At 53.7% G+C, this 23,494-nt stretch overlaps 2 protein-coding genes across 3 annotated transcripts; both read right to left on the bottom strand.

Annotated features, from left to right (window-relative positions):
- Positions 1 to 475: 475 nt before the first annotated feature.
- Positions 476 to 1,858, bottom strand: HOXC5 (homeobox C5). The gene is made up of 2 exons (XM_047067056.1): positions 1,405 to 1,858; positions 476 to 690 (listed from the first exon to the last, which is right to left on the bottom strand). The coding sequence occupies exons 1-2, from the start codon at positions 1,856 to 1,858 to the stop codon at positions 476 to 478; spliced, it is 669 nt and encodes a 222-aa protein (XP_046923012.1).
- A 2,353-nt stretch (positions 1,859 to 4,211) lies between these two features.
- Positions 4,212 to 15,495, bottom strand: HOXC6 (homeobox C6). Of its 2 annotated transcripts, XM_047066118.1 has the most exons (3): positions 15,368 to 15,495; positions 6,107 to 6,269; positions 4,212 to 5,383 (listed from the first exon to the last, which is right to left on the bottom strand). In XM_047066118.1, the coding sequence occupies exons 2-3, from the start codon at positions 6,258 to 6,260 to the stop codon at positions 5,076 to 5,078; spliced, it is 462 nt and encodes a 153-aa protein (XP_046922074.1). In that variant the 5' UTR covers positions 6,261 to 6,269; positions 15,368 to 15,495; the 3' UTR covers positions 4,212 to 5,075. The 2 variants fall into 2 exon arrangements, with proteins under 2 accessions (XP_046922074.1, XP_046922073.1); XM_047066117.1 differs by lacking the exon at positions 15,368 to 15,495 and having other exon boundaries at positions 6,107 to 6,506.
- Positions 15,496 to 23,494: the final 7,999 nt, after the last annotated feature.

The raw sequence follows: 23,494 nt of genomic DNA, 5'->3' as shown, positions 1-23,494 counted from the left end.
CCACTCTCGCCAGCCCGCAGCCCGCAGCCCGCAGCCGCCTGGCCAGCCTAAGCCAGGAACAAAGGAGAGGGGAGGCTGGAGGGTCGGGGCGCGGGGCCTGGGGCGCCCGCAAGGCCGACCTTAACTCCGGCAGGCCGCTCTGGGGCTGGAAGCCTGAGAGGCGGCCCAGGCCAGGGTTCCTTCGGCACCAGCCGGTATACCACAGCCCTCTGGAGAGCCCCTGCGGAGCTTGCCCTGGGCCCCCCCGGTGCTAAGCAGAACTGAGGGGAGTCCGGGCAGCGCGGGCAGCCCCGCGGGAACCTGGGGTCGGTGGGGATGCGGAATGCCAAGGAAAAGCGCTTTTGTCTGTGAGGCCCCGGAGCCGGTGCTGCAGCCCCCGCCCTTGCCCCAAAATATAGAGAGCGGAAAACCGAAAAGGAAAGGCGCAGGGACCAAAGCGGGCTCAGGGCGCTATCTGCGGGCCTCCCCGCTGCCTCTAAAGGGCCTCTTTGCTTTTCATTTTGGAATCTTTCTTCCACTTCATCCTGCGGTTCTGGAACCAGATCTTGATCTGTCTCTCGTTGAGACACAAGTTGTTGGCGATCTCTATGCGCCTGCGGCGAGTGAGGTAGCGGTTAAAGTGGAATTCTTTTTCCAGTTCCAGAGTCTGGTAGCGCGTGTAACTGGTTCGGGACCGCTTGCCGTCCGTCTCTGGAATATAAACCCCCCCAAGCCAGGAAGGGGTGAATAGCGTGCAGCGCCCCAGCGTCCCGACCCCAGCCCAGGCCCCCACCCGCGGCCGGAGGGAGAGGAGGCGAGCAGGGCAGGAGAGGCCCAGCGGGCCGCAGGCGGGCCCGGCCCAGCCCAGCCTAGCCCAGCCTAGCCCCGGGAGAGGCGCCTCCGCTCTGGCAGGAAACTTTCCGCCGCAGCCTTCACTCAGCAAGCCGGAGGGGCTGAGGGGGTTGGGGGGAGAGGGAGACCCAGGCTCGGACCGAACAATAAGCACCCTCGAGATCCGAGCACCGGGGACCCCCCTCCCGCCCCTCCCGGAGTCGCTGGAATCCTCCGGAGCGGCCAGCGCCGGCCGAGCCGGCTCCACAGGGGAGGGAGGGAGGGAGCCGCGGGGGGATCCCCGCTCTGGAGCCCCGCGCTCCTCACCCTTCAGATCCCTCTATTTTTTTAACTCCCTCCCTCTCCCCCCAAAATTGAATATTGCCTTTTATACACGTTTTGTTCCTATGATCCAATTATGTCGTCGTAAATTTGGGCGCACACAGCCTCTAAGCCTTTTAGTGGACAGTTTTACGAGCCATTGATGCCTGGATCGTAAAATTTATGGCCGCAGGTTTTTTTTCTTTATTTGCCCCGCATGGCCTATAAAACCCAGGCGGACCCGAGCGCGCAAAATGAAGTCCTAAAGTTTACCGTGGCTCATGTGCAGTTTGGTCATCCACGGGTAAATCTGTGGCGGGGCCGGTGGCTGGCTCAGTCCGGCGGGCTGCCCTGTCTGCGCCTGCTCCTCTTTGATCTCCCCACTGCTCTTAGCTCGCTCCTCCAGCGCTGGGCGAGCCGCCTTCTGACTGTACATCCCGGGGTTCAGAGGAGCCGCTTCATCTCTGCCCAGAGCGTGTCCCGGAGCGGCCGCGGCGCTGCAGGCGGGGCGGTCGGGGTGAGCCCGGGGGTTGGCAGCCATGTCTACCCCGTGGAGAGAGTTGGAAGGCGCAGGCGGTGGGAAAGTGATGCTTAAGTCCAATCCACCGTAGCAGTACCTGGATGCCTGCACCTCTGAGGCCGATCCATAGTTCCCACAAGTTTGCATGTTATAGGCAGGGATATTGGGGCTCTGCTTATAGAATGAATTGGCTACGTAGGAGCTCATGGCGGGGAGGGCCCAAAAAAAATTTCTGCACCCTTTTTGATTAAGGGTGATTTGTGACTCTTTGAAGTTGAGGGGTTTTTTGTTCTCCAAAGTGCACAATTTATAGGTGGAGATATCTCTTTCTTTATCCTATGCGCTCTTCCCAAATAAGGGAGCCTTAAATAGAGTCACGTGACTCGAGCGGCCACTCATAAATTTGGCTTGATGACCTCCGGGAGGTTAGTGATGGAAGCCGGCGAAACGCATCTTGATATGTTGGCAAAGCCCAACCAAGGGGGAGAGGGAGTGAGAGAGAAAGAGAGAGAGAAGGGGGAGAAAAAAAATGGTTCTTGGAATTGGGGGGTAGCCGGGACAACGAGCCCACAGCGACACCTGGTGTCTACTTGGAGGAATTGCAGCCTGGCTTCTCGGCTCGCCTTCAGACCGCTGGATTTTCTACCCTGTAGAGGAGAAGCTGGTTGTTGCTGCAACAAACCCTTGAAATGGCCTTTTAAATTGTGTTTAATTTTAAGAAAAGATGAGGCCTCATTTAGGATACAAAAACTAACGGATATCTCTGTCCTCCCCACCCCCAGAGCCTTTCAATCTCCAAAAATGGCTGAGGGAAGGAGATTTTGGGGGGGGGGGAATCTGCCCAGGCTGGAGATCCCAGGGGATTTATCTCAGTTTCTCTAAACTAAGTGTTGAAGTCCCTCTCCTTGGAGGCCCCAAGGCCCTGCTACTGCTGAGGAGGTGACTGTCAGCATGGGGAAGTGAACCCAGTCCCTGGAGAGGTGGACAGGATGTCCAGAGAAGGAGGGGTCCTGGGTGGGCAGAACTGGATAGGGGGGGTTGAGCGTCACAAATCTGAGAGTCCTGGGAACTCTGGGATGATCCTGGAGGTGAGGATACAGGGGGAGTTGGGTAGACCTCACCATGTTTGGACTCCAGAGTGGCAAAAGGCAATTCTGTGTGTGTGTGTGTGTGTGTGTGTGTGTGTGTGTGTGTGTAACCAGACACAATGGGCTTGGAGGACTGCTCTGTATCCCTATGCATGATCCTCATGTGGTACCTTTGCCATATATTTGAGATAGAAAATAGATGTTAATTGAGGGCATAAAGAAGCAAGATTCAAGCTTCCACAAATATATGAGCATGGCAGAGGAAAAGGCCTGTTTTGTGCCCTTTTTGGAAAATGCCTCTGGAACAGGTTTTCCAGGGACCTAGATACAGAAGGTCCACAGGAGAGCAATTTCTGAGCTATTTGGAGGCGTGTAAAGGACCTGGCTGGGGGTGGGGGATGGGGGAGGTGGGCAGGTCAGGCGCCTGGGCAACCTTCACAGCCTGTGGCCAGGGGCTCCGCAGCCATTCGGCCCCTTTCCGAACCCCCTCCCCTAGCCCCAAGTCTTATTCTTTCTTGCCTGCCTCTCCCCAGGAAATCCCCGCCCCTGCCAGGAGAAGCCCCCCTCCTGCCCCCCCGCTGGCGGAGGCGCTGGAGGGGGCGCTGGCGGGGATCTGGAAGGTCTGGAAAACTCTGGCGGATTTTTTCCCTCCGGGAGACCCCCTCACCACCTCACCCCTAGGTCCACTCAGGTTTCTCTGTCTGGGCTTAAGGAGAGAAGGCCTGAGCTGGGGAAAGGGTTAGGGTAGGGTCTGGCTGCGCTCCTCACTCGCCGAGTTTGAGGGGAGAAGAAGGAGGAAGGAAGCAGATTGGGACTGGGGTTGTAAGGAAGAAGGAATTTTGTCCCAGCCCTGTCAGGAGTCCCAGAGCAGGCTCAGTTTCCAGGCTTTCTTTTTCGAGATGTCCTTGAATCGCTCAATCCCTGCGGAAGGGCTCAAATCCCGCGGTCTTCTCTTTCCCCTCGGCTCTCCGCCTCCGCCACGTTTCGCAACAGTCGGCCTGGCGCGGGGCCGGGGGGCTGCTCGCGCGGCGCCCCCCATCCTCACTCCCAGAAGTGGACGGGAGAGGCCCTGGTGCCTGGAGAATGCTTCTTTTCTGGCCCTTGGGGGCTCGGGGTTCAGAAGCCGAGGACCCCAGACTACCACAGGCTGGAAGAAAGGCCTGTGTGCGGCTGGAGACCAATCCGAGCAACCGGGTTTCTCCCCCCACCCCCAACGAGAGCCTATGCAGCCTTTTTTTTTTTTTTTGCGGGGTGAGTGTGTTGCTCCGCTGGGAAGCCCAGAGAGGCCTCCCAGCTCCCCCAGCACGTCCACCAGGAGAGCGGGGAGGCCCCGGCTCTGCGCCCAGCTCCCGGGAAAGGCGAGCTCAGGGGGCTGGGGGCTTGCAGGCGGCGGGCGGACGCGGGAGCGCTCGGAGCCTGCTCCAACTTTCACCCCAGGCCGGCGGGCGAGCGAATTAACAGAAATCCCAATATAAACTTTTAAAAATAATATCAGTTTTATTAAATATTCGAGAACGGATCCAGAGGTCGGATTTATACAGGAGGGTAACACGAGGGGGATTTTTTTTAATTTATTTTGTTTTCTCCTACTGGCTAAACAAACGTCATTCACTTTTTTTTTCTCTTTTTGTAATTTTCCCTCTTTTTTTTCCCCTTTTAAGATGGGATTGAAACACGGACGGTGCTAAACATAAATATAAATACAGAGACCACAAATACAGCTAAAAATATTCACACAGAAACGGTCACAGTTTGTAATATGCCATAATGACCCCCAGGATTCTTTAAATACAATTTGCCTGGGCTGGGCATTTGCTGGGGCAGAGGGGCCGGGCAGGGGCTGCGGGGAGGCCCTGGGGGTTGCTGTGGGGCCACGACGCGCTCTCCTTGGGCCTCCCGCCCTCCCCGGCTGCCAGGCCGGGCCCTGAGGCCCCGGAGCGGAGGCCCCGGCCCGGGAGCCAGCTCTCCGCGCAGGGGCGGGGGTGGGGGCGCCGAGGGGGTGGGAGGCCAAGTCCTCATTTGGAAGGAGATCTGTGGAGCTGAAGCGAGGTTCAGGGACGGAGCCCCCAAGGCCTGGGCGGGGGAAGGGGCCTGCAGAGGAGCCGAGAAAGGAGCTAGCGAGGGAGCAGGAGGAGGAGGCGCGTGGTGGAAGAGAGTTTGTGCGGTGAGGGAGGGGTCCAGAGTTGACTTTCAGGTCCATATTTGACTCCCTAATTTTGTTTTAGGGAGTCAAAACGCATCAATTGTGCCAGTGATAAATATAGAGGGTGTGATTAGGAGGGAATTGGGGGGGAGCAAGGGAGAAGGAGAGAGAGGGGTGGCAGGGACAGTTCTGGTCACTCTTTCTGCTTCTCCTCCTCTGTCTCTTCCCGCTTTTCCTCTTTTCCGCCCAGGCTGTCGGCCGCGGCCCCTCCGCCGCCCCCTGAGAGCGTGGACGTGAGATTAGATTCTTTTTTCCACTTCATCCGGCGGTTCTGGAACCAGATTTTGATCTGTCGCTCGGTCAGGCAGAGCGCGTTGGCGATCTCGATGCGCCGGCGCCGCGTTAGGTAGCGATTGAAGTGAAATTCCTTCTCCAGTTCCAGGGTCTGGTACCGCGAGTAGATCTGGCGACCGCGCCTCCGGTCCGCTCCATAGCCGACCCCTAGAGATCCGGGCACAAAACACACTAAAAACAATCAGCAAGGCATCCTCCGTAGACGATTTAGCCTAGCAAAGTCCTGACCCTCCCAACTTGGCCAGCAGCTGACGGGCCCCCTCAGACTCCAGCCTTCTCCCTTTTGCCCTGCCCCACCCCCACTGGGGGTACAGCCAGGATCCCAACTTCATTCAGTCCCCCACCGTATGTGGGTGGGTGAGTGTCCCAAAGAAAGGTGGGGGGGGGAGGGCAAGAATCAGGCAGAAAGCTGTAAGTCTAAAAACTGGTTTTTGAAAAATCCCAAATACTGGGGATGAGGGCCCCATTTCTCAACGACTGGGCTCCCCCACTTCCCCAAGCACCCTAGCTCCTTGGAAACTTCTCCCCACTTCTCTGCCTCCTACTCTCCCCCTCCTTTCTCCTCAGCCTGACTCGACTTTGGGGGGCTCCCCTACCCTTTGCCCCCTCCCCTCATACCCTGCCCTGTTCCTGCCCCCTCAGCCTGGAGCCCTCCAATGCGTCAGGGGCCGAGGGGGCCAGGCCCCTGCGAGCAAGCGGGAGGCGAGCAGAGGGGGCAGAAGAGGGGGCCCTGTCTCGGCGTCGGCGAGGAGACGAGCGTGATTGTTTTTATGGGGCCATAAAAAACTCTCTCCGCCCGTTCTTCTAGGGAAGCCGGTCATAAAGCCAGTTCAGTTTATTTAATTTATATCTCGGAGCTGTAAAACTCACCACTGTGCGAATTCATTCGCTGCATCCAGGGGTAAATCTGGATACTGGCTTTCTGGTCCTGGGGCGCAGTCCTGCCCTGCTCAGAACTAAAATCCTGAGCGATTGAGGTCTGTGTGTTATGTCCTAAGGTGTTTTGTCTGCAGTTTGAGAGCATGTCTTTCTCCTGGTAAAAGGAATTAGATCCATAGTCATACGGCCCCCGGCTGGAACTGAACACGACATTCTCCTGTGGCGAATAAAAGGGAGTCGAGTAGATCCGGTTCTGGGCAACGGCTGCTCCATAGGTCGAGAAATGCCTCACTGGATCATAGGCGGTGGAATTGAGGGCGACGTTGGGGAGGACGTCCTGGCCCCCGGCGAGGTGGCAGGATAAGGAAGGGTTAGTGAAGTAGGAATTCATCCCTTTGCCTTTACCTGGTCGGGCTATGATTTCTTTAATATTTATTTCTGTCTCCAGTTTGTACTCGGAACTAGATGGTTATAGGGACGGCTCCAATCCAGGACAGACAAAATGACAAAGTCAGCTGACCCCCTTCTAGCCAATCGCAAGCCAGATGTCAAGAAGGGGGAAAAAAATCGCTTCTGCTTCTGTTGATTCCCTAGTTGAGACTAAGTGTGTGCTTTGAAAGTAAGACTTGGATTTCTTTTAAAAATATATATGTTAGGGAACTGATTTGGAGGTGAGAGAAGGGTGAATATGCATTAGCAGGGCCTTGGGGCCCAGGAAAGAGGGGCTACACTGCTAGGAAATCTCTAAGCTCCAGCTAACTTTACTGTGCTGTGGCTAGAGCCAGGGCTGGAGAAATCCCTCTATTTTCGATCCGATTTCATCGTTTATATCTTCCCCCTTCTAAAATTACACCCTGATTTCTCCATGGGAAGAGCCCCTTCCCAGCTCAGGGGGGGAATCCCCAGAAATCCTGCAGGAAATCCTGGTTTGACCCTCCATGGAGTGAGTCCTCATCACTAAGCCAGGATTCCCCCACCCCAGTAATTAAAAAAAAAAAAATCAAAAGTAGAAAGAAACTGCATAAAACGTGGCGCTCAGAGGAAGGAGAGTGTGGCTGGTAGGCTTAGGTGTAAGGGGGACGTAGGGAGTAAGTAAGTCTAAAGGGGGTAAGGATGAGACTTCAGGGTACAGTGGCGAGCTAAAGTGGGCAAAAGGGCCATGCATCCGCTTCCTCTTCCTTTTAGCCTCCTTCTGCCTCTCAGAACCCCCTTTTTGGGGGGAAGCTGCTGCAGCATTTTGGTAGAAAAGGGAAAAATGTATGAAAATACAATAGAAAAAGAGAGAAAGGAGTAAAAGGTGGGAGAGAGAAAGGAAAATAAGGAAGAAGAAAGAACTCTGAGAATCTTTCTAGACACATCAACTCCTGTTTATGTTGGTGAGAATTTATGATTTGGAGCCAGGGAGGGCCGGTGGGGTAATTCACATAAGATCCAGGCAGAGAGACAAGGCTGGTGGGGCTCTGAAGGACAGTTAGCGTCTGGCAGGCTGGAGCCCCTACACAGGTCAGAAGCCCCTTGCCCCTGCCAAGGGAGGTACCCCTGGACCTGAGCCCTGGGGGCTTGGGAGATTCCAGCAAAGGGCTCCTAGGGAGCTCCCTCAAGGGCCAGCCACACCTGGTAGAGCCGGGCCTCTCAGCAGCCCCCACCCCCATTTTCTTTCCACCTTGGGGCCGAGAAAAAGGAAGGGAAGGTTAGGAAAAAGGCAGCTGAGTACGAGGCTTCTGAGGGAGCCGCAGTGGGCGAACTGAAACAGCGGAAGGTGTGCAGATGTGGGTTTTCTCCTGATTAATCCAAACTTAATTTGATATCGTGACATAGACTGAAAATGCTTTGAGTTGACAAAGAGGGGGCGGTGGGGCTAGCGAAGGAAGCAGTGGAAGCTCATATTTTTCTCTTCACCATTTTGGGGGGGGTGGTGGCTATAACAAGAACCCGGATGTCGCCGGATTTTATGATCTTTTCCTTCTGTGTAACAAAGCGGAGTAATCAATGGGTAGCAATAAAGCCATAAACGGGACTACGCTGGGAAAAAACTCGTTTATTCATCTTCTGTAACGTTAAGGTTTCCCTGGAGTGTCGCTAGGGGGGAAAAATAAAGTTTCGAACCCAAAAGCAGACAGTGTGTAGGAGCTGGTGGAGACAACATGTTAGTTAATACATGAACCTCGTTAGGGGATTGAGGAGTCTCCCTGTCTGACAGTTTGTGTTGGCTCTTAAAAATACAGCCCCAAACCTTCAGAAAGGAGGGAAATTTGCTGATATTTAAAAGGGTTAAGGGAAAGACCCCCATATTATAAAGGTTCCCCCTTGTGGACCATACTTTCTTCTACCCAGCGAGATAAAAGTGAAAGATTGAGGAGGGTTCCAATTTAAGAGGGAAATTCTGAGAGGAGTTGTCTCATTTGGGGGTGACATGGCAGGTACATAAACACAGACACCAGCGTGACTTGATTTTTGCTCTAGAATCCAGCTGTCCTCAAATTCATGGCATGCCTGGACAGAGGTTTTCAACAGCTGGCTGGGGCTCCAGGCCCCCTGGAGGGCAAAGAGGTAGAGTGAGAAAGAACTGGGGGGGGGGCGCGAAGACCCAGAGGGCTGAGCTAAGAAACAAGTCAGCGCACCCCTGGACACAAGTAGCCGCTCCCAGAGTTCCCAGCCTCATTTCTGCCCTGAGGGTAACAGTGTAACACATAGAACAGGCCGGAAGAGAGAATAAGTTCCCTCCTCCCCGCCCCCCCCCATTTCAGAGAGAGATTGCTAGAGGGATAAATCATGTCAGTGATATTTCCTTCAAGATATTAAATTGTTGCAATGTACAACAAATTGAATGATGGAAGATAGGATGTCTTAATGAGGTTTCGTTTTCAATGAGTGTTGATTTTCTATGTATTTTTAAATCTCTTTTATGGGTGGGTGGGTGGGGGAGTGGGGGAAGGAAGGACCTTGGAAGAAAGAAGGGACTTCTAGGGAAGCATGTGCTGCAGCTCCCCAGCAAGGATGCCTGGCTTTCCTTGAGCCCCTCCTAAACAAAGTCTGGAGGGGAAAGGGGCCCCAAAGTTGGGGATAGTCTCATTTGGGGCCTAAAAGCAGTGGGCGCGGGGGGTGGGCGACCTGAGGAGCAGAATGTAAGTCTCAGCCCCGGAAAGTTAAGTGTTTTATTACGTCCCTAAACAGAGGGCAGAGACTGAAAGGTCTCGCCGATTTATAATGAACAGAAACCAGCTGCTGGGGGAAAAAGGCAGAAATGCTAGAAGGGGGAGAGGAGGGGAAGCAGAAATACAAATAAATTCCCCCACTGCTTAAAGATTTTCAGCCAAATTAATTTCCAACATACTCTCCCCCATCACCTTCCATTCCTGAGAAAAGAAGCCTCCTTCTTTCAGTTGGATCTTTAATTATGCAGCTGAAATTTGCTGGAAGGATTCGCTCCAAGGGGGGAGAGCAGGTCAGATGAGCCCGATTTTCCCTCCATTGGATTATATTTTCCTTTTCTCATCTTACGTTAATTTTATTTTTTTGGCAAAAGAATGACTGTCTATGGGGGGATAGCTGGGACTTGGGTTTTTCTAAATATATTTATATTTTCCTGTTAAATTTGTCTGAAAACAATTATGGAAACTCATCAGCAGAAGCAAGAACAGATGTTTTATTAAAACTGCAGTTGAGCTCTGTAAATATGCACAAGTCCTGGGAGGGGTTGGGGGGGGACTTGTTCTTTGTTTCTATAAAACAAGCCTAGAGCAATCAGAGAACACCCCCATCAGGCCCGCAGGTCTCCGAGTTGCTCTGCCCCTTGGGCCTCCGGAATCAGGCATTCCGAGGGGGTTTGGCGGCGAAAACAGATTTTCACTTTCGGAGCTGTAATTAGTGGATTCGAAACAGAATTCAAAAAACACAGTACAGGAATAAAGGGGGAGCGTTGCCGCTCGCTGCTCCAGTCCCCCTATCTCCCCAGCCCAAAACACATGCTTTTCATGAGCGCTAATTATAGGAGAGGGACCTTCTGCAGGCGCCATGGGCCTGCATGGGGGGCAGTCACTGGCCTGGAGTCCCCAAGGCTATGGGGTGCTCTGGAGGCTGGGCACTTGAAGGTTTCTCAGAACGAGTCAAGCGCTCCTACCCCAGCCTGAACCTGCTCCAGGCCAGGGGCTGGAGGCCCGGGGCAGCTCTGAACTGGGGAGAGGATAGGTGTGACTGGACTCTGGCTGGGAAGGGGTTCGTGGGCAGGCCTCATCTTGCCTGCCTTTGCTTTCCACTCTGCTCTGGGAAATATATTAATTTCTTGGGGAAGGGGATCTGAAACGAGAGGGATGAGGTCTGGAATTTTTGCTGGACAGTCTTTTCCAGAGGTCCCGGTTAGTTTGTGTTCTGCCAGTCTTCTCTCTCTCCCTAGATCCCCCACTTCTGCGCAGATGTCTGTGACTCACCCAGCCTCGCACACAGATACACACACTCCCTTTCGGGCTGCCCGCGCACCACAACTATAGCTCGCGCCTCCGGAGGCTGCTCAACGACCTGGACACCGGGGCCGCCAGGACTCAGCGCTCGGCCTGGGCGCTTGGCTGCCCGGAAGCCTCTGCAGCTGCCGGACCCACCCCTGCCAATTCTCAATTCTGAGAGCAGGGGAAGAGCGGTTGCCCCACCAGCCCCTTCTGTGCCACTGGGCAAGGGCCGAAATCCCTCTTGCAGAGAAACCCCAGTTTCAATAATTGTTCAGCTCACCTTACAATTGCACTGTTTGGTTAAGGCTTTGCTGTTCTAGAGTGGTTGCTCAGTTGGCCCGACTGGCTTATGATTAGAATTCTTTCAATTGAAAAATTGAAAAATAAATCCTACTCCAAATGTCTAGTGTTTTGCGTATAAGTTCCTTTGATCTCCACAGAATCCGGAGTAAAAGGATTGCAAAAAGAGAGTCTCCAAGTCCGCCAGAGAACCTGAATGCGGCAAACTGGGTCGGCTTGGGGACACCAAAGCATAGCTCACCCAAGGAGCCTCCAGTTTCTGCCAGATATGCTCCGGGGAAGTTGTCTGAACGCATGCCTCCCCATGCACACACTGCATTCCAAAACAGAACGTTCCTCCTCCTTTCAAAGTTCAGGCATGGAGACACTTGGAGAAAAGCGAAATTTGACACATCCAACCCGGAAATGGATCCCATTTGGGGGTGCTGATATTCTGGGGACAGGGCCCAGGCTGGCCAGCTGAATGGAGTTGGGGGTCAGCAGGGAGGGAAGAAGGAGGAAGAGGCCAGATGGGGCATGTCAAGTGCCTGAGAACTGCCCCAAACACCTCTGAGGCCTGGGCTGGCAGTTCCTCTTTTGAGCTAAGAGGCTGAGAGGCTGCCCAAGCTGCTTTTGCTTTATTTGCAATTAAGCAGAGAAGAAAGGTACATGCAGAGGCTCTGCTAACTCACGTCCTATTTTCTCTCCTCCCTCTCTCTTTCCAGATTTCTTACTGACCTTTCTTTACCACCACTCCACTAGGCCGACACAAGCTCCCACAATGCCATTTGTTTAGCTTCTCAATTCACTTCACTAACTGAAGGTTAAAAAGGAAAATAGACCCCAAGCATCTCTGTCCCATCCCACTCAGCCCTGAGCCCCTTTGGGCTCCCTTTGGAAGAAATCATTTCTGGCTTTTGGGGGCCTGGTCCCCAAGCGTCCCACCTCTGTCCCAAGCAGCTGAATACCAGCTGAGGAGAGGGCCTTTGGACACAGTATCTCATCCCCGCTGGGCATGGGGAGGGAACTCAGATGCTGAGTGACATTTCAGGGCGGAAAAGCAAGTGGCCCTGGTTGGCCCAGGAGGAAGAATGAGAATCTAGAATATTAAGAATATTTTTCGCCCCCAGAATGAGGCCAAAGGATCCTCAAATTCCTGGCTTCTCATATCCCCTCCCCACTAAGCACTGCCTGGACCCACTTTGTTGGTTTATGAGCACTGTAAAATTCAGGAGCATGGCATTTATGACGTCACAGTGAGTTGTCATGAGGAAATTGTAAATGTCATATAAGTTATATACAGTAGGAGTTTTGTGTGTGTGGGGGGGTGTGCCCTGCCTTTTTTTTTTTTCCTTTTCCCTTTTCCCCTGGCGTAAGTTCTCCCAGTTGAAAATAAAATGTTATTATGTTCTGGAACAATAAGCCAACAATGAAACATCGTCCTCATTTCCCTATAAATAATTTTATCCTTTATTGTTTGCAGATCTGAGAGAACCATTTAATCTGCACTGGCGAAAAGAGAGAGAGAGATGGGGAGGGGGGAATTAATTTCAGAAATGAGAATATTACTTACTTCGATGATACTCTTTTAGATTTGATAGCCAGGAGCAAGATTAGAGGCAAACAGCGGCCTCTCCGACTCTATACCTGGCGGGATTGGAGATTTATAGGATCTTTAGCGAAGGGGCAATTTAATTTTGTAGGATTTGCTTAAATTCACTGCTATTTTGGGGGACTGAGGAGAAGGGAGGGTGAGGGGAGAGTGACAACACTTTATCTAGTTTTATGCATCCGCCAACATTACCCTGATTTAAAACCCAACAACCTGTGTCTCAGGGAAAACTCCTGCAGAAAGGAGTGGAGGAGTGGGGTAAGGGGGGCTCGGCTTCCTCAATGACTGTGGCCCCCTTAACCAAGCAGTTGCCAAGGGGAAAGAAGAAAAGCCGGAGGCGAGGGGAGGGCAGCTCTAAGTCTCTCCACCACCAGGACACCCGGAGGTTTATGGTGTCCCCATAATTCCCCCAACCCTATAAACAGCTGCCCTATTTTAGGCCGATTTCTGCTTCGTCCCCTGGGAAAGAGAGAGAGTGAGGGAGGAGGTAATGGCCGGAGCAGGGTGCCGGAAAGGGGAGGGAGCAGAGGATAGCGCCGCACTTTGTTCTCCTGGGTGAGTTTGCTGGTTTGGCGGGTTTCTGACGCAGGGTGGCAGCAGACAAAACAAGTAAACAACTCACAGACACAATAAACAGGGGCGGCTGCAGCCACAGCGGCAGAGGCCGGGGGGCTGCGTAAGGGGCACAATTTGGGGGTCATGTCACTCCAGCACCCACGGGTGGCCGAGGTCCAAAAGCCCAAGGCTGCCCCCAGCGCTGGCAGGAGAAGGTGGAAGAAGGCTGCAAGTCTCGGCACCCGGCACCCGCAGCGTGTCTGGACAGGAGTCTTGGGAGGAACCTGATTGCCTAGGGAGTGGAGGAAAGCCCCACTAGCCCCTTTCCTGTTCTTACTTTCTTTCATGAGCTTTTCACGGACATTTATATTCTCCCCTGCTCTGTCTTTTCGGGGCCCCAAAAGGGAGGAAGGCTAAGAAAGGAGGCTGTTAATTCCCAGCCCCGGGCCACACTCAGTGCCCCAGGCCCACAGGCAGCTAGACCCAGTTTCTTCTCCGGCTCTGCCGGTCAGCCTTCGCCCCGCTTCGGTCGGTAGCTGAGAGAATTAAAACGAAATCTCACCCGTAACCAGATCTGCCTATTTGGGAAGCGTAGAGAGCCCCTAATCTGCCCCCCAGACAACGCAGGCAAATCTGGGGTCCGGTGAGCAGGGGCAAGAGCGGGGATAGATGTTCACCGCACCCCTAACCCATTCTGTCTCGCCTTCTCCACCAGCCTTTTCAAACAGCTGCCCCAGACTACTTCCCAGAGGCCACCTTATTAACTAGCCACTCAGATCTCCTTTGCTGTCCCAGCAATGCTCAGGCACCAGGGCCTAGCCGAGTGCTCAGAACTGCTCAAACGTCCACTTTACCCACGAAAACACGAAAAGAGCTTCCCACAAAACTCTCACTTTCAACACAACAGTGTTCCCCTGGTAAACAGCCTCTGAGTTGGGCAAGTTTGGGGGGGAAGTGCGGAGAGAAAGCCGAAGGGATTCAATATTTCCCTGGCCCAGCTGCTTGGACTGTGAAGGCAATAAGGTCTGAGAGAGCCTTTGTGGCATCCGTTGGTTACTGGAACCCGCATACTCCGATTCCAGCGTGCACACATTTCCAGGAGAGCATGCCCAGAGAGCCTTCTTGGTGCACCCAGTGCCTCCTTGAGCCCAATCCCATCTAACAAAATTTTGCATGCACATAAAACGGTGTTTGAGCGAGTATAAGCATGGTAATATACAATTAACCACCGAGGAAACATGAGTCTGTATATATTCACGCATAAGTCAGAGTCTGTACATTTGAGCCTGTATATAATAAGTGTATAAAGCTACCAAGCCTGGTTTTTGCAACACAACAGCCAACCCAACAAGGCCGCCTTCTCCAAACAAGGGTGCATTCTTCGTGGGGATCACAACTGTCAGACCCAGGGGGAGAAAGGGTTTGCTCTGCCCATTTCTCCTTAGCTAGGAACTGGTGCATGAAATACAGTCCATGGCAGGGCTGACAAAGCCTAGAAGGGGCAGGCCTGAGGTGCCCAAAGAGGGGAACGCTAGGGGCCCTGGGCTCCGGGGAGTGTTGCCAGAACCTGACCCACAGATTCAGTGCCTCTGCCCAGCCTTCGTCCTGGGCGTCCTGGGCGTGTGGCAGAGTCCTTGAGCCAGATTCTAGTCTCAGCCGCCCTGGCTATTATTAGATAATCACACCAGTGCTTTCCTGCACTCAGGACCACGTTTACAGGGAATCTGGCCTGCAAGGAGGCTGGGGGTTGCCACTGGTGGCCCCTCTTGTCCTTCTGTTTGAGCACCAGGAGGGAGAGAAAGAAGGGAAAGAAAATCGAAAGTAAGGAGGGAAGGAAGGGGTTGGCGTTTGGGGCTGGATTTATCCCCTGGCCAGACTAGAAAACTGGAAAACCAGGATCAGTCACTGCTGCTATGCTTTCTCTGCATCCCTCTGTCTCATGAGGAGGATCTAGGGGGTGAAGGACGTGGGGGCCTGCAGGACCCTAGCCAGGAAGGGACAGAAAATCAATTGATAAAAATATTATATAAGGACACCTCGGATGCAGCCGTTAACCCGTCACCCATGAACCCAGCACCCTGAAATTTCGCCAGCAGCACATCTGTTTAGATCCCTGTAGGCCGAGATAAATACCCCAGCCTTACCCAGGCCCAACCCTCCGAAGGGAGGGGGCCCCTCTAATATCCCAGGTGAATCCCCACTGTCCTGAGTGGCCTTCCCCGAAACTGTTTTCCTCGGGGGGCAAACAAAGGAGACTCGCGCCCCCCCCCCCACAGTCAGTGCGGCCTTCGGCGGCGGGGCGGGGGGGGGGCAGACAGCGGGGGCAGACAAAATACAGGCGAAAGAGAGAAATAGAGGCCTCACCGGTCGGCGGTTCCCACATTACGCCAGGAGAAAGGCTCCCATTTTCAGGCCTCCAGGGCCCCTCCACTGGCCCACCGCACTCCCCTTGCCCTTCTCAGGTCCCACAGACACGGGGTCTCGCGGCCGCGGCCTGGTACCCGGGGCGTCAGCCCCAGGGCCGCGCTGGAGCGGCGGGAGAGCGCGCGGCAGCCTGAGCAGGCGGCGGGCTGGGCCCATTTGGGGAGAGCCAAGCGCTTTTCTCGATCGTAAACAAGGAACGCGAAATTAGCCCCTCGGCAGACGCCTCTGCCGACACACAAGTCCTATTGAGGGGGGGGAGTGAAAGGGGGAGAGAAAATGCCATTTCTTCCCCCGGGAGAATACCTCAGAGGCCTTTATGTCGGATATGAAACGGGAATTTTGGGGGGGCAGCAGAGGAAGGGAAGGGGATTGTGGGGGGAGGGGAGAGAAGATTCACCATCAACTCGGACCCAAGGGGTTTGATTTGAATGCAGGCGAATTATGTTTTTTAAGAATTTGATAAAAACAGGTTCTCCCTCCCACCCACCCCCCACCCCCCCGACCCCCCCGACCCCCAGGCGACGGGTCAGGGTTTAAACAGGAAATCGAGAAGCGTTCCCCTCCCCCACTGGGGCTTGGCGGAGAAGCCCAGTCGAGCCACGAGAGAGAGGACTGGAGGTGGGGGGCAGCTCTTAGCTCGGATTGAAGGTGAGTCTGGCCCCCAGACTCTCAAACCTCTCCAAGGAATAAGCGCTTCCCCTCCCCCAGCTCTGGGGTGTGTCTGCCTGGGTGTGTAAGCGTTTGTGTGTGCATCGCCCTTTATAAACAGAAGCTCACACATATAGGGGCCGCCTCGGACCCAGGCCAGGCAGCAGGGCGGGGTCATATATCAAACTGCAACACATTCAGGGCCACGTACATTTGGAAGAAATTAAGCCACTGTGTTATGAAACCATATGTGTCGGGTTAAGACCATACAACACGCCATTAGCACCAATTATTAGGAAGATCCCGAGCGCCCAGGACCCTCCGGGCCGCCCAATTCTGACGTCCCTACCCCATGAGCCAGCCGCGCCTGGAGTCCTCACTGCCTCCACTCACCCAAGAAGCCCCGCCAGCGAGACCTAGGCCTGTCCCCACCCAGCCTGGGGCCTCCCCAATTCCCACCTCCGCCCCAGACTAGGCAGATCCTAGCCCAGGGCAGCCAGGCGAGGCGGGTGAAGCAGCCCAGTGGGTATCCCTGGTGCGGTGGCCGCGGTTGGGGGTGGGGGACGCTGGGCCGGGTGAGAGAAGGCAGATTGGCCCCTTTTCTCCAAGCACAAGATGGCTTTTGAGTACCGCGTCCCCCACCCCCACCCATCCACCCATCCACCCATCCACCCATCCACCCATCCACCCATCCACCCGCAGTGCAGGGCACCTCCCATCTTTCGGTCCGCTCGAGTGGGGGCGGGAGCTGGGGGTGGGCAGACGCACTCCCCTCCGCTGACGCGCACCAGCCAACAGCCTCCCCCCTAATTGCCAATTAACAGGCCCCGCCGTCAGCCTAGCTGCGCTCTCTTCCTGCTCCGCAGCCCGGCCCTGGGCCCGCACTGCGCATGTGTGAGCTCTAGCGGCGGCGCTCTCCGGGAGGGAGGGGGCTGCGGGCAAGGAGGGGGCGCCGGAAAGTTTGTTTGGGGGTTGGGGGGCTGACTTTGCTTAGGGGGCAATGGTTACAGCCTACAGGTTCTCTCTCTTGCCCTGGAGTTTGAGCTTCCGGGCCCCCTCCATCCCAGTCCTATTAGCCAAGAGGCCGCGGATCTATAATAGGTAAGGATAGGGTGGGCATAAGGCAGCGGGCCAGCGCACTAGACCCCGGCCTTGAGTCCCACAGGCGCAGTCCTCTTGCCCCCCAACCCCCAACTTCGGCGCACAGTGACATCAGGACAACAGACTTCCCACACTACCATATTACAGCTTAACCGCCCCCCCCACTTTTCCTCCCCATAATTGCCCGCACGCCCACCCTCTCGCCAGCCCCCCTCTCCTCTCTAACCAAGACAAGCCGCTGCTGTCCTTATCTTGAAACCGCCACCCAGCTACGGACCATTAGTTACATATTTGAACCAATAAGGAAACACTTACCGGGCGCTGCTGTCACTCTCCCTCTCCCTCTCTCTCTCTGCCTCTCTCTCTCTCCCACTCTCTCTTTCTCGTCTTCCCTTATTCTGTGCCGCTGCCGAGCCTGTCTCAGCTCCACACACACATATATACTTTATATAAATTTAAAAATAAAAAAGAATAGTCCCAATGATCAAAAAGCCAAATAAAATTAAGGAGAGTTGCAAGAAGGGGGCAGGAGGGAAAGGTTGGGAGGGGAGGGGCGGAGGCATCTGCAGCTCCCTATCTCAACTCCTGCTCCCGCATTCCTCCTGCCCCTTGGGGGGCTAGAGGATCGGGAAGGGAGAGAGAGGTGCCCTCAACTCCTGCCCTTCCCCCCCATCGTCCCTCCCCAGGTGCCCCCAGCTTCCGGCAACTCCACCTGGGAGAAAAAAAATTAAATGGGGGGAGAAAATAATTATTAATCAGATTAATAAAAAAAAATACTGGTAATGAAAGGAGCGCCCAGCGCAGGTTTCCCTGGCAATGGTTAGGCTCTTACAGGGAGGACTGTTCTGCGGAGCGCTCCGAACGGACAAACCACAATAAAAAGTTCACGTTCATGGATGGAATCCACATGACTTCTTGTGGCCAATCCAACTTGTGAGTCGATCGTAAACTTTTATTACTCAGCTGTAAATTTTCTGCAAACAACCGGGAATGCGATGCATTTGTGTAGCGTGTGCAAATGGGCGCCGCGGTCGCCATGTTTACCCAATTCTCTCGGAGAGGGAGCATCCCCCGACCCCCACCCCACCCCCACCCACCGCCCACTCCCCACGGGCCAGGCAGCTCCAGGCTAGCGCCGAAAGGGCAAAGGAGGGACGCGACAGGAGGAAAGGAAGGATTCTGGCGCTGAGTCGGCCGCCTCCCTTTGCCACACCGAATTTTAAATCTTTTTCTTAATAAATGGGGTATTAAGGTCGGATCTGGGGGAACCGAAGCTTTGCAAAGGTTTGTGCCATTGGTGGAGCAGTGACTGCTGAAGGGGTGAAGGGACTGAGCAGGGATGCGCTTCCTACTCCGACCGTTTTTTTTTCTAGGAAGAGAGCTACATCCTTCCCAGTGGGGAGCCCAGGCAGCCCCCCACTCCACCCTAGACGGGAACAGGAGACACACGCCGCTGGAAACCTCCTAGCCAAGCCTGACCTGGCCGTGTTCTGACGAGCGGAGAGGGTTTAGACCCATACTGGGCAGCCCTGCGGAGGCAGCAGGAGGGGTGAGAGTTGGGGGCGGCCTCCAGAACCCCCAAAGAGCCCGTCATCCTCAGGCTCCTTTCTCAGAGAAAATGACATTTTTCCTTCTCCAAGACTATCCCTGGTGTCAAGTCTCCTCAATTCCTAGGTTCAGAGGGCAGCTTATTCCCAATCTTTTTAGAATTGAAAATAAAATGAAGGTCCAAGATCTTGGTTCCCGCTTTTTTTTTCCTTGAGTGTAAGGCAGTTTGAAGCCTTTTCTGCTTTGTCAAGTGACCCACACCCACCTGCCTTTTTTCAGAAAAATTCTGGTGTCCCAGCAGCTGGGATACACCTTGGAGGCCCGGAAAAAAAAAAAGAAACGTATCCTTCTCCAAATTCCACCTTCTGTGCTAATTTCCAAGCACCCAAGGTGTCCCCCCACTTTCTCCAGACCCCTAATTTTGGCGATGAGTCCAATGTGGGGGAACCCAGAATAAATTCCCCCAGAGAGATCATTTGCCAACCATTCGCAACCCAGCCTAGTCAACAGCCCAAGACTCTGCACCAGCTGGAGATTTGAAAGCCCAAAGCTCTCCCCTTGATCCCGCTTGGAGCTGGCACAGGGACTTCCAGGGCTGGGTGCCCCACCCCAACCAATAGGGGGTCCCTCATCCCCTCCCCAAACTTCCTCCCTCAGTGAGGGAAGCAGTTCCCTCAGCCGGATGCAGAGACCTAGTTTCTTTTACAAACCCACCCATAAATTTTATAACAGGTAGTTAAAAATTACGACAAGGAAGCTCTGGCCCAGCTTTTCACAATGGGCCACTGGAAGAATGGGACGGCACTGCGGCCTGCTCACGGGAAATTTTACTTCTAGTCTGTGGCACAACCTGTCCCGAGTTCACTCTAATTGGGGCCACGTAACTTTCTGCAGCCGTCAAGCAGCCAGTGGGGCGTCTCATTTGAGGAAGATGAGCCTGGGGAAGGCCAGGCAACTCTTTCACCCTAGGGTCCCCCCCCAAAGCCCTTTAGAGCACTCACTACCTCCCTCAACCCCCCACCCAGGTCCCCTGCAGGCCCACACCTCCCTTGGCCTCTGCAATGAAATGGGAGGGGAGATAGAATGCCGAGAATTAAAAAAAAAAAAAAATCCAGAGAAACGAATTTACCCCCCAACTTAATAGCTGCATTATCCCGTCTCTACGGTTGAGATTAGAATAATAAATTCAAGGCGAAATGAGCGAGATGCTTCAACTCAGCATTTTGAAAGATACTATTTTTCACAAATCACAAATAGCTTTCGGAAGCCACTTTGATTGGCTAATAAAAAAGTAAAGAATGGGAGAAAGTCCTATCTGCTGCAGCCGAATGGTCCCCATTCCGGTAATGGGACGGCGGGAGCATTTGGGAGGACGCGTTTCTAAAGAGAGCGCATCCCGCTCGCAATTAAGTTCCCCCATAAAACGGGTTTTACCTCCTTTTCTCTCCAAACGAGAAAAAAAGAGGCGGTGGGCAGAAGGGGTGGGGGAGCGGGTGCTGCAAGAACGGGAGGCTGGAGCTCTCTTGGTCTGGTCCACCCGAGGCTTTGCGTCTCAAGCGATGCCGGGCGCCAGACGCACCCCGCCCTCCGACGCCCGGCTTGGGGCCACGGGCATTGCTGAGAAGGCCAGGGATGAATGGGGGCATTGGGTGTGGGGAAAATTCGGCGAGGTCCTCCGGAGCCACTTAGTGTAGGGTTCAAGCAACTTGGCTACGGGGCCGGCGATGTTTATTAGAAGAAATCATAATGACACATTAAAAAATGAAACAGCCCGCGGCCGGCCCTCGGAGTCTGGAAGGGGCGCCCGTGGGAAGGCCTGAGGTCGGAGCGAAATGCTGTTTATTGGGGCCTCCCCGGTGGGTAGCCTGGGCCTCCCGCAGCAAGCGGGGTTACCTGGCTGGCGCAGCGGCTCGCAGCAGGGACCCCAAGTTTCCAAAGATTTCCCCCAGAGCTGTGCAAAGCTGTTCCCGGCTGCTTGCAGCCTGTGCTTGCAGTCGGCAGCCTCTCTCCGGCCGCAGGCATCCCCTATCAAGGATGCCTGACCCAATCCTGTATTCACGACCACTTTGCGTGGGTGCCAGGGACCCAGATGCGGGTGAAATTACACAAAAATAAGAGTCAGCCTGGGCCTAAGGGGAAATAATTGACCGGGAGAGAGAGACAGAGACAGAGACAGAGACAGAGACAGAGAGATATCTGCTGTCAAAAATATTTCAGTCTTTGGGGGGATCTGGTTTTAAGGACCAGAGGATCCCATCGCCTTCCCTTTCCCCCTTCTCCTGACTGAGTCAGAAGACTTGTTATCTCTGGAATTTGGTATTATTTGACCAGAATCTTATTGGCATAAACAGATTACTCTGTCTAGGACGCTCCAGGAAGGAGTGAGAGACCCCTTTACCCCCTGAGTCCCTTAGCCTTCAACCCCTTATTTTGGGGAATAAGGGGTCCCATGAAGACCCCCCTTCCCCTGCTGTGGCTGGGATGGAGGACTGTCCACTCAGCAGGTCCATCCTACCCACCCCCCAGGCCAGTGGCCCACACTATGAGGGCAGGGCTGGCTGCCCAATTGCCAAGGTGAAGCCAGGGGCCAGCGTGAAACAGCCAGAACAGAGGCTTGAGTAGATGCTAGCGACCTGGGGGACAGTGATGAGTCTGCTGGCAGAATCTGAATATCAGAATATGGACCCAGGCTGCTTGGTGTACCAACTCCCTCACCTTCCCCTTCTTTCCTCCCCCCCCCCCCAGGCTTCAGCTTCCTCCTCCCCACCCTTAGCCACCTTCCTCCAGCCAAGTCCTCCAGGCGGCCTTCAGCCTCATATCCTTCCCACCCTGCTCCCTGTCCTAGTGCTGGGTGCTGGGTGCCCAGGTTTGGTCACGAGGGGCATGTGGAGATCAGAAAGGACCCCAGTGCCTCATCCTTAGCCCCTGGAAGAAAAGAGCCTAGCTGTGGGAGGGGCCCAGGGGGGGCATATTCTTTGTCTGGGCCCAGCCCAAGGCTGAGGAAGAGGAAGGTGACTCAGTGGGGGAGATGCTTTCTTCCCACTGGGATCCAGAACCCCACTTTGTTTGGAGCCAAGTTTCTCCCAAAAGCACACTTGCAGCAAACTGCTTTTCTTCCTCCTCCTCTACACCTCCCCCACCTTTCACCTGCCCTCCCTGCCCAGCCTGCCCTCTCCACTCCTAGGCGCCTCTCCACGTGAGCTCCCCCAGCCCAGTCAGACCAGTGGCGGACACCTTTTCCACAGTGTTGGGAGAGGAGGATAAGGAGGGAAGGAGGAGTAAAGAATTGGGGGGGGGGAGGAGGGGGCGTTGGGAAAAAAGCAAGTCATTCCAGCTTCAAATATGTTTTTCTCCTTTTTTTTTTTATTATGACTCACGTATACAATACAAAGTACTTGGACCAGGAACAGGGCTGCTGCCGGGACACAAAATCTACATTCATAGCTGGACATAAAGACAAATGACCAAAAATTATTATTATAGATATATTTTAACGTTTTTTTTCTTTCGAGCACATTGCATAAACAGAGAATTCAAGACAGAGTTAACTATACATTCAGTGCAATTTAGCTCTACTCTACTGGGGTTAGAAGCACAATAAAAGCGCACGGGACCGGTGGGCTAGGCAGTCTCAGTTGTTGGGGTTTTCTTAGTGAAATTAAGCAGCAACAAACGACAACAAAACCGCATTACGAATACTCTCAAAGCAGGATTTCTCTCTATAGGTAGTGATAAAATACGTTGGAGGTTTCTTTCTTTTTTTTTAATTTTAAATTTTTTCTCTTTTTTTCTTGCATATTAGGATTTTCAAAAATGTCTTTTTTCTTTCTTCAAGATTATTGCAGGTTCCCTTTAGGTAGTATGTTAAAGATTTATTATCAGTATTATTATTATTATTATTTTTATTATTATCATTCTTATTATTTTCATGATTATGGTGATTTCTGAGCGCTAAGACTAGTACAGCTCAGAGGAAGCTGGGCCCAACAACAGAAATCAGACAGCAAAGGGGAGGAAGGCATGGGCCCAAGTGACCATGGGATGGCTAGGTAGGATTTTAACGGCGACTGCAGGCTCCTATCTACCCCGAGGGGAGGGGGGAGGGGAGAGACCCGCATCTCCTTCAGGTTTCCATCAGGTTTCTAGAGAAAGTCAAGGGGGGGGGTCTTTCTAAGTGGGGGAGCCCCAGGGAGGAGGAAGGGACATTCCTTGCTATCATTTTTAAACGTTTCTTTAAACATTGCCCTTCCCTTCTTTCCTTCCCTTTTCTTTCCTTTCTTTTGGGAAAAATTAAAAGTAAATCTAATACACTAACCCTAGCATAAAAACAAAGCCACAAGTCTTCTTCTGCATTTTGAGAGGGCTCCCCTCTAAAATAAATACCAGAGAAGCAGGGAGGTGGGAGAGTGGCAGGAAGGGGTGAGAGAGGGGCAGAGAGGCCAGGTCTCAGACCTCAAAATCCAGGCAGGACTCCGAAGGGTGGGGGTAGGGACAAGTGTGTGTGTTGGGGCAACGACTGAGACAGAGTCCGAACTTTTCGCTGTGTCTCCGTCTCCCCCCCCCCTCCAGCCCCCAAACAAATAAAGATCGGGGGAAGTCCAAAGGTAATAAAACCAGAGCTGCAAGTATCTGACAGGTAGTTAGAGTTGTGAGTGTCATTCTATTCTCTATAAAAGCAAATGACAGTCGTAAACTTCTCAATTTATCCGCTACCATAAAACGAAACTTCAAGGGAGTTGCTAAGGGGGGGGGGGGGTCTCTCTTTTTTGC

Source organism: Lynx rufus, unplaced genomic scaffold (assembly GCF_022079265.1).
Source record: "Lynx rufus isolate CCGP_SWC_20201006 ecotype Redwood Valley unplaced genomic scaffold, mLynRuf1.p SCAF_7, whole genome shotgun sequence".
NCBI classification, from domain to species: Eukaryota; Metazoa; Chordata; class Mammalia; order Carnivora; family Felidae; genus Lynx; species Lynx rufus.
Note: the sequence above shows the minus strand (reverse complement) of the source record. Positions and strands in the feature narration are given on the sequence as shown.

Excerpts from the sequence above, each read along its gene's own strand:
- HOXC5 (XM_047067056.1), bottom strand. The coding sequence starts at position 1,858 with ATGAGCTCCTACGTAGCCAATTCATTCTATAAGCAGAGCCCCAATATC. Across the intron at positions 691-1,404 it reads CAAACTGCACATGAGCCACG|AGACGGACGGCAAGCGGTCC; the intron begins GTAAACTTTAGG and ends TTTATATTCCAG.
- HOXC6 (XM_047066117.1), bottom strand. The coding sequence starts at position 6,506 with ATGAATTCCTACTTCACTAACCCTTCCTTATCCTGCCACCTCGCCGGG. Across the intron at positions 5,384-6,106 it reads GCGAATGAATTCGCACAGTG|GGGTCGGCTATGGAGCGGAC; the intron begins GTGAGTTTTACA and ends CCGGATCTCTAG.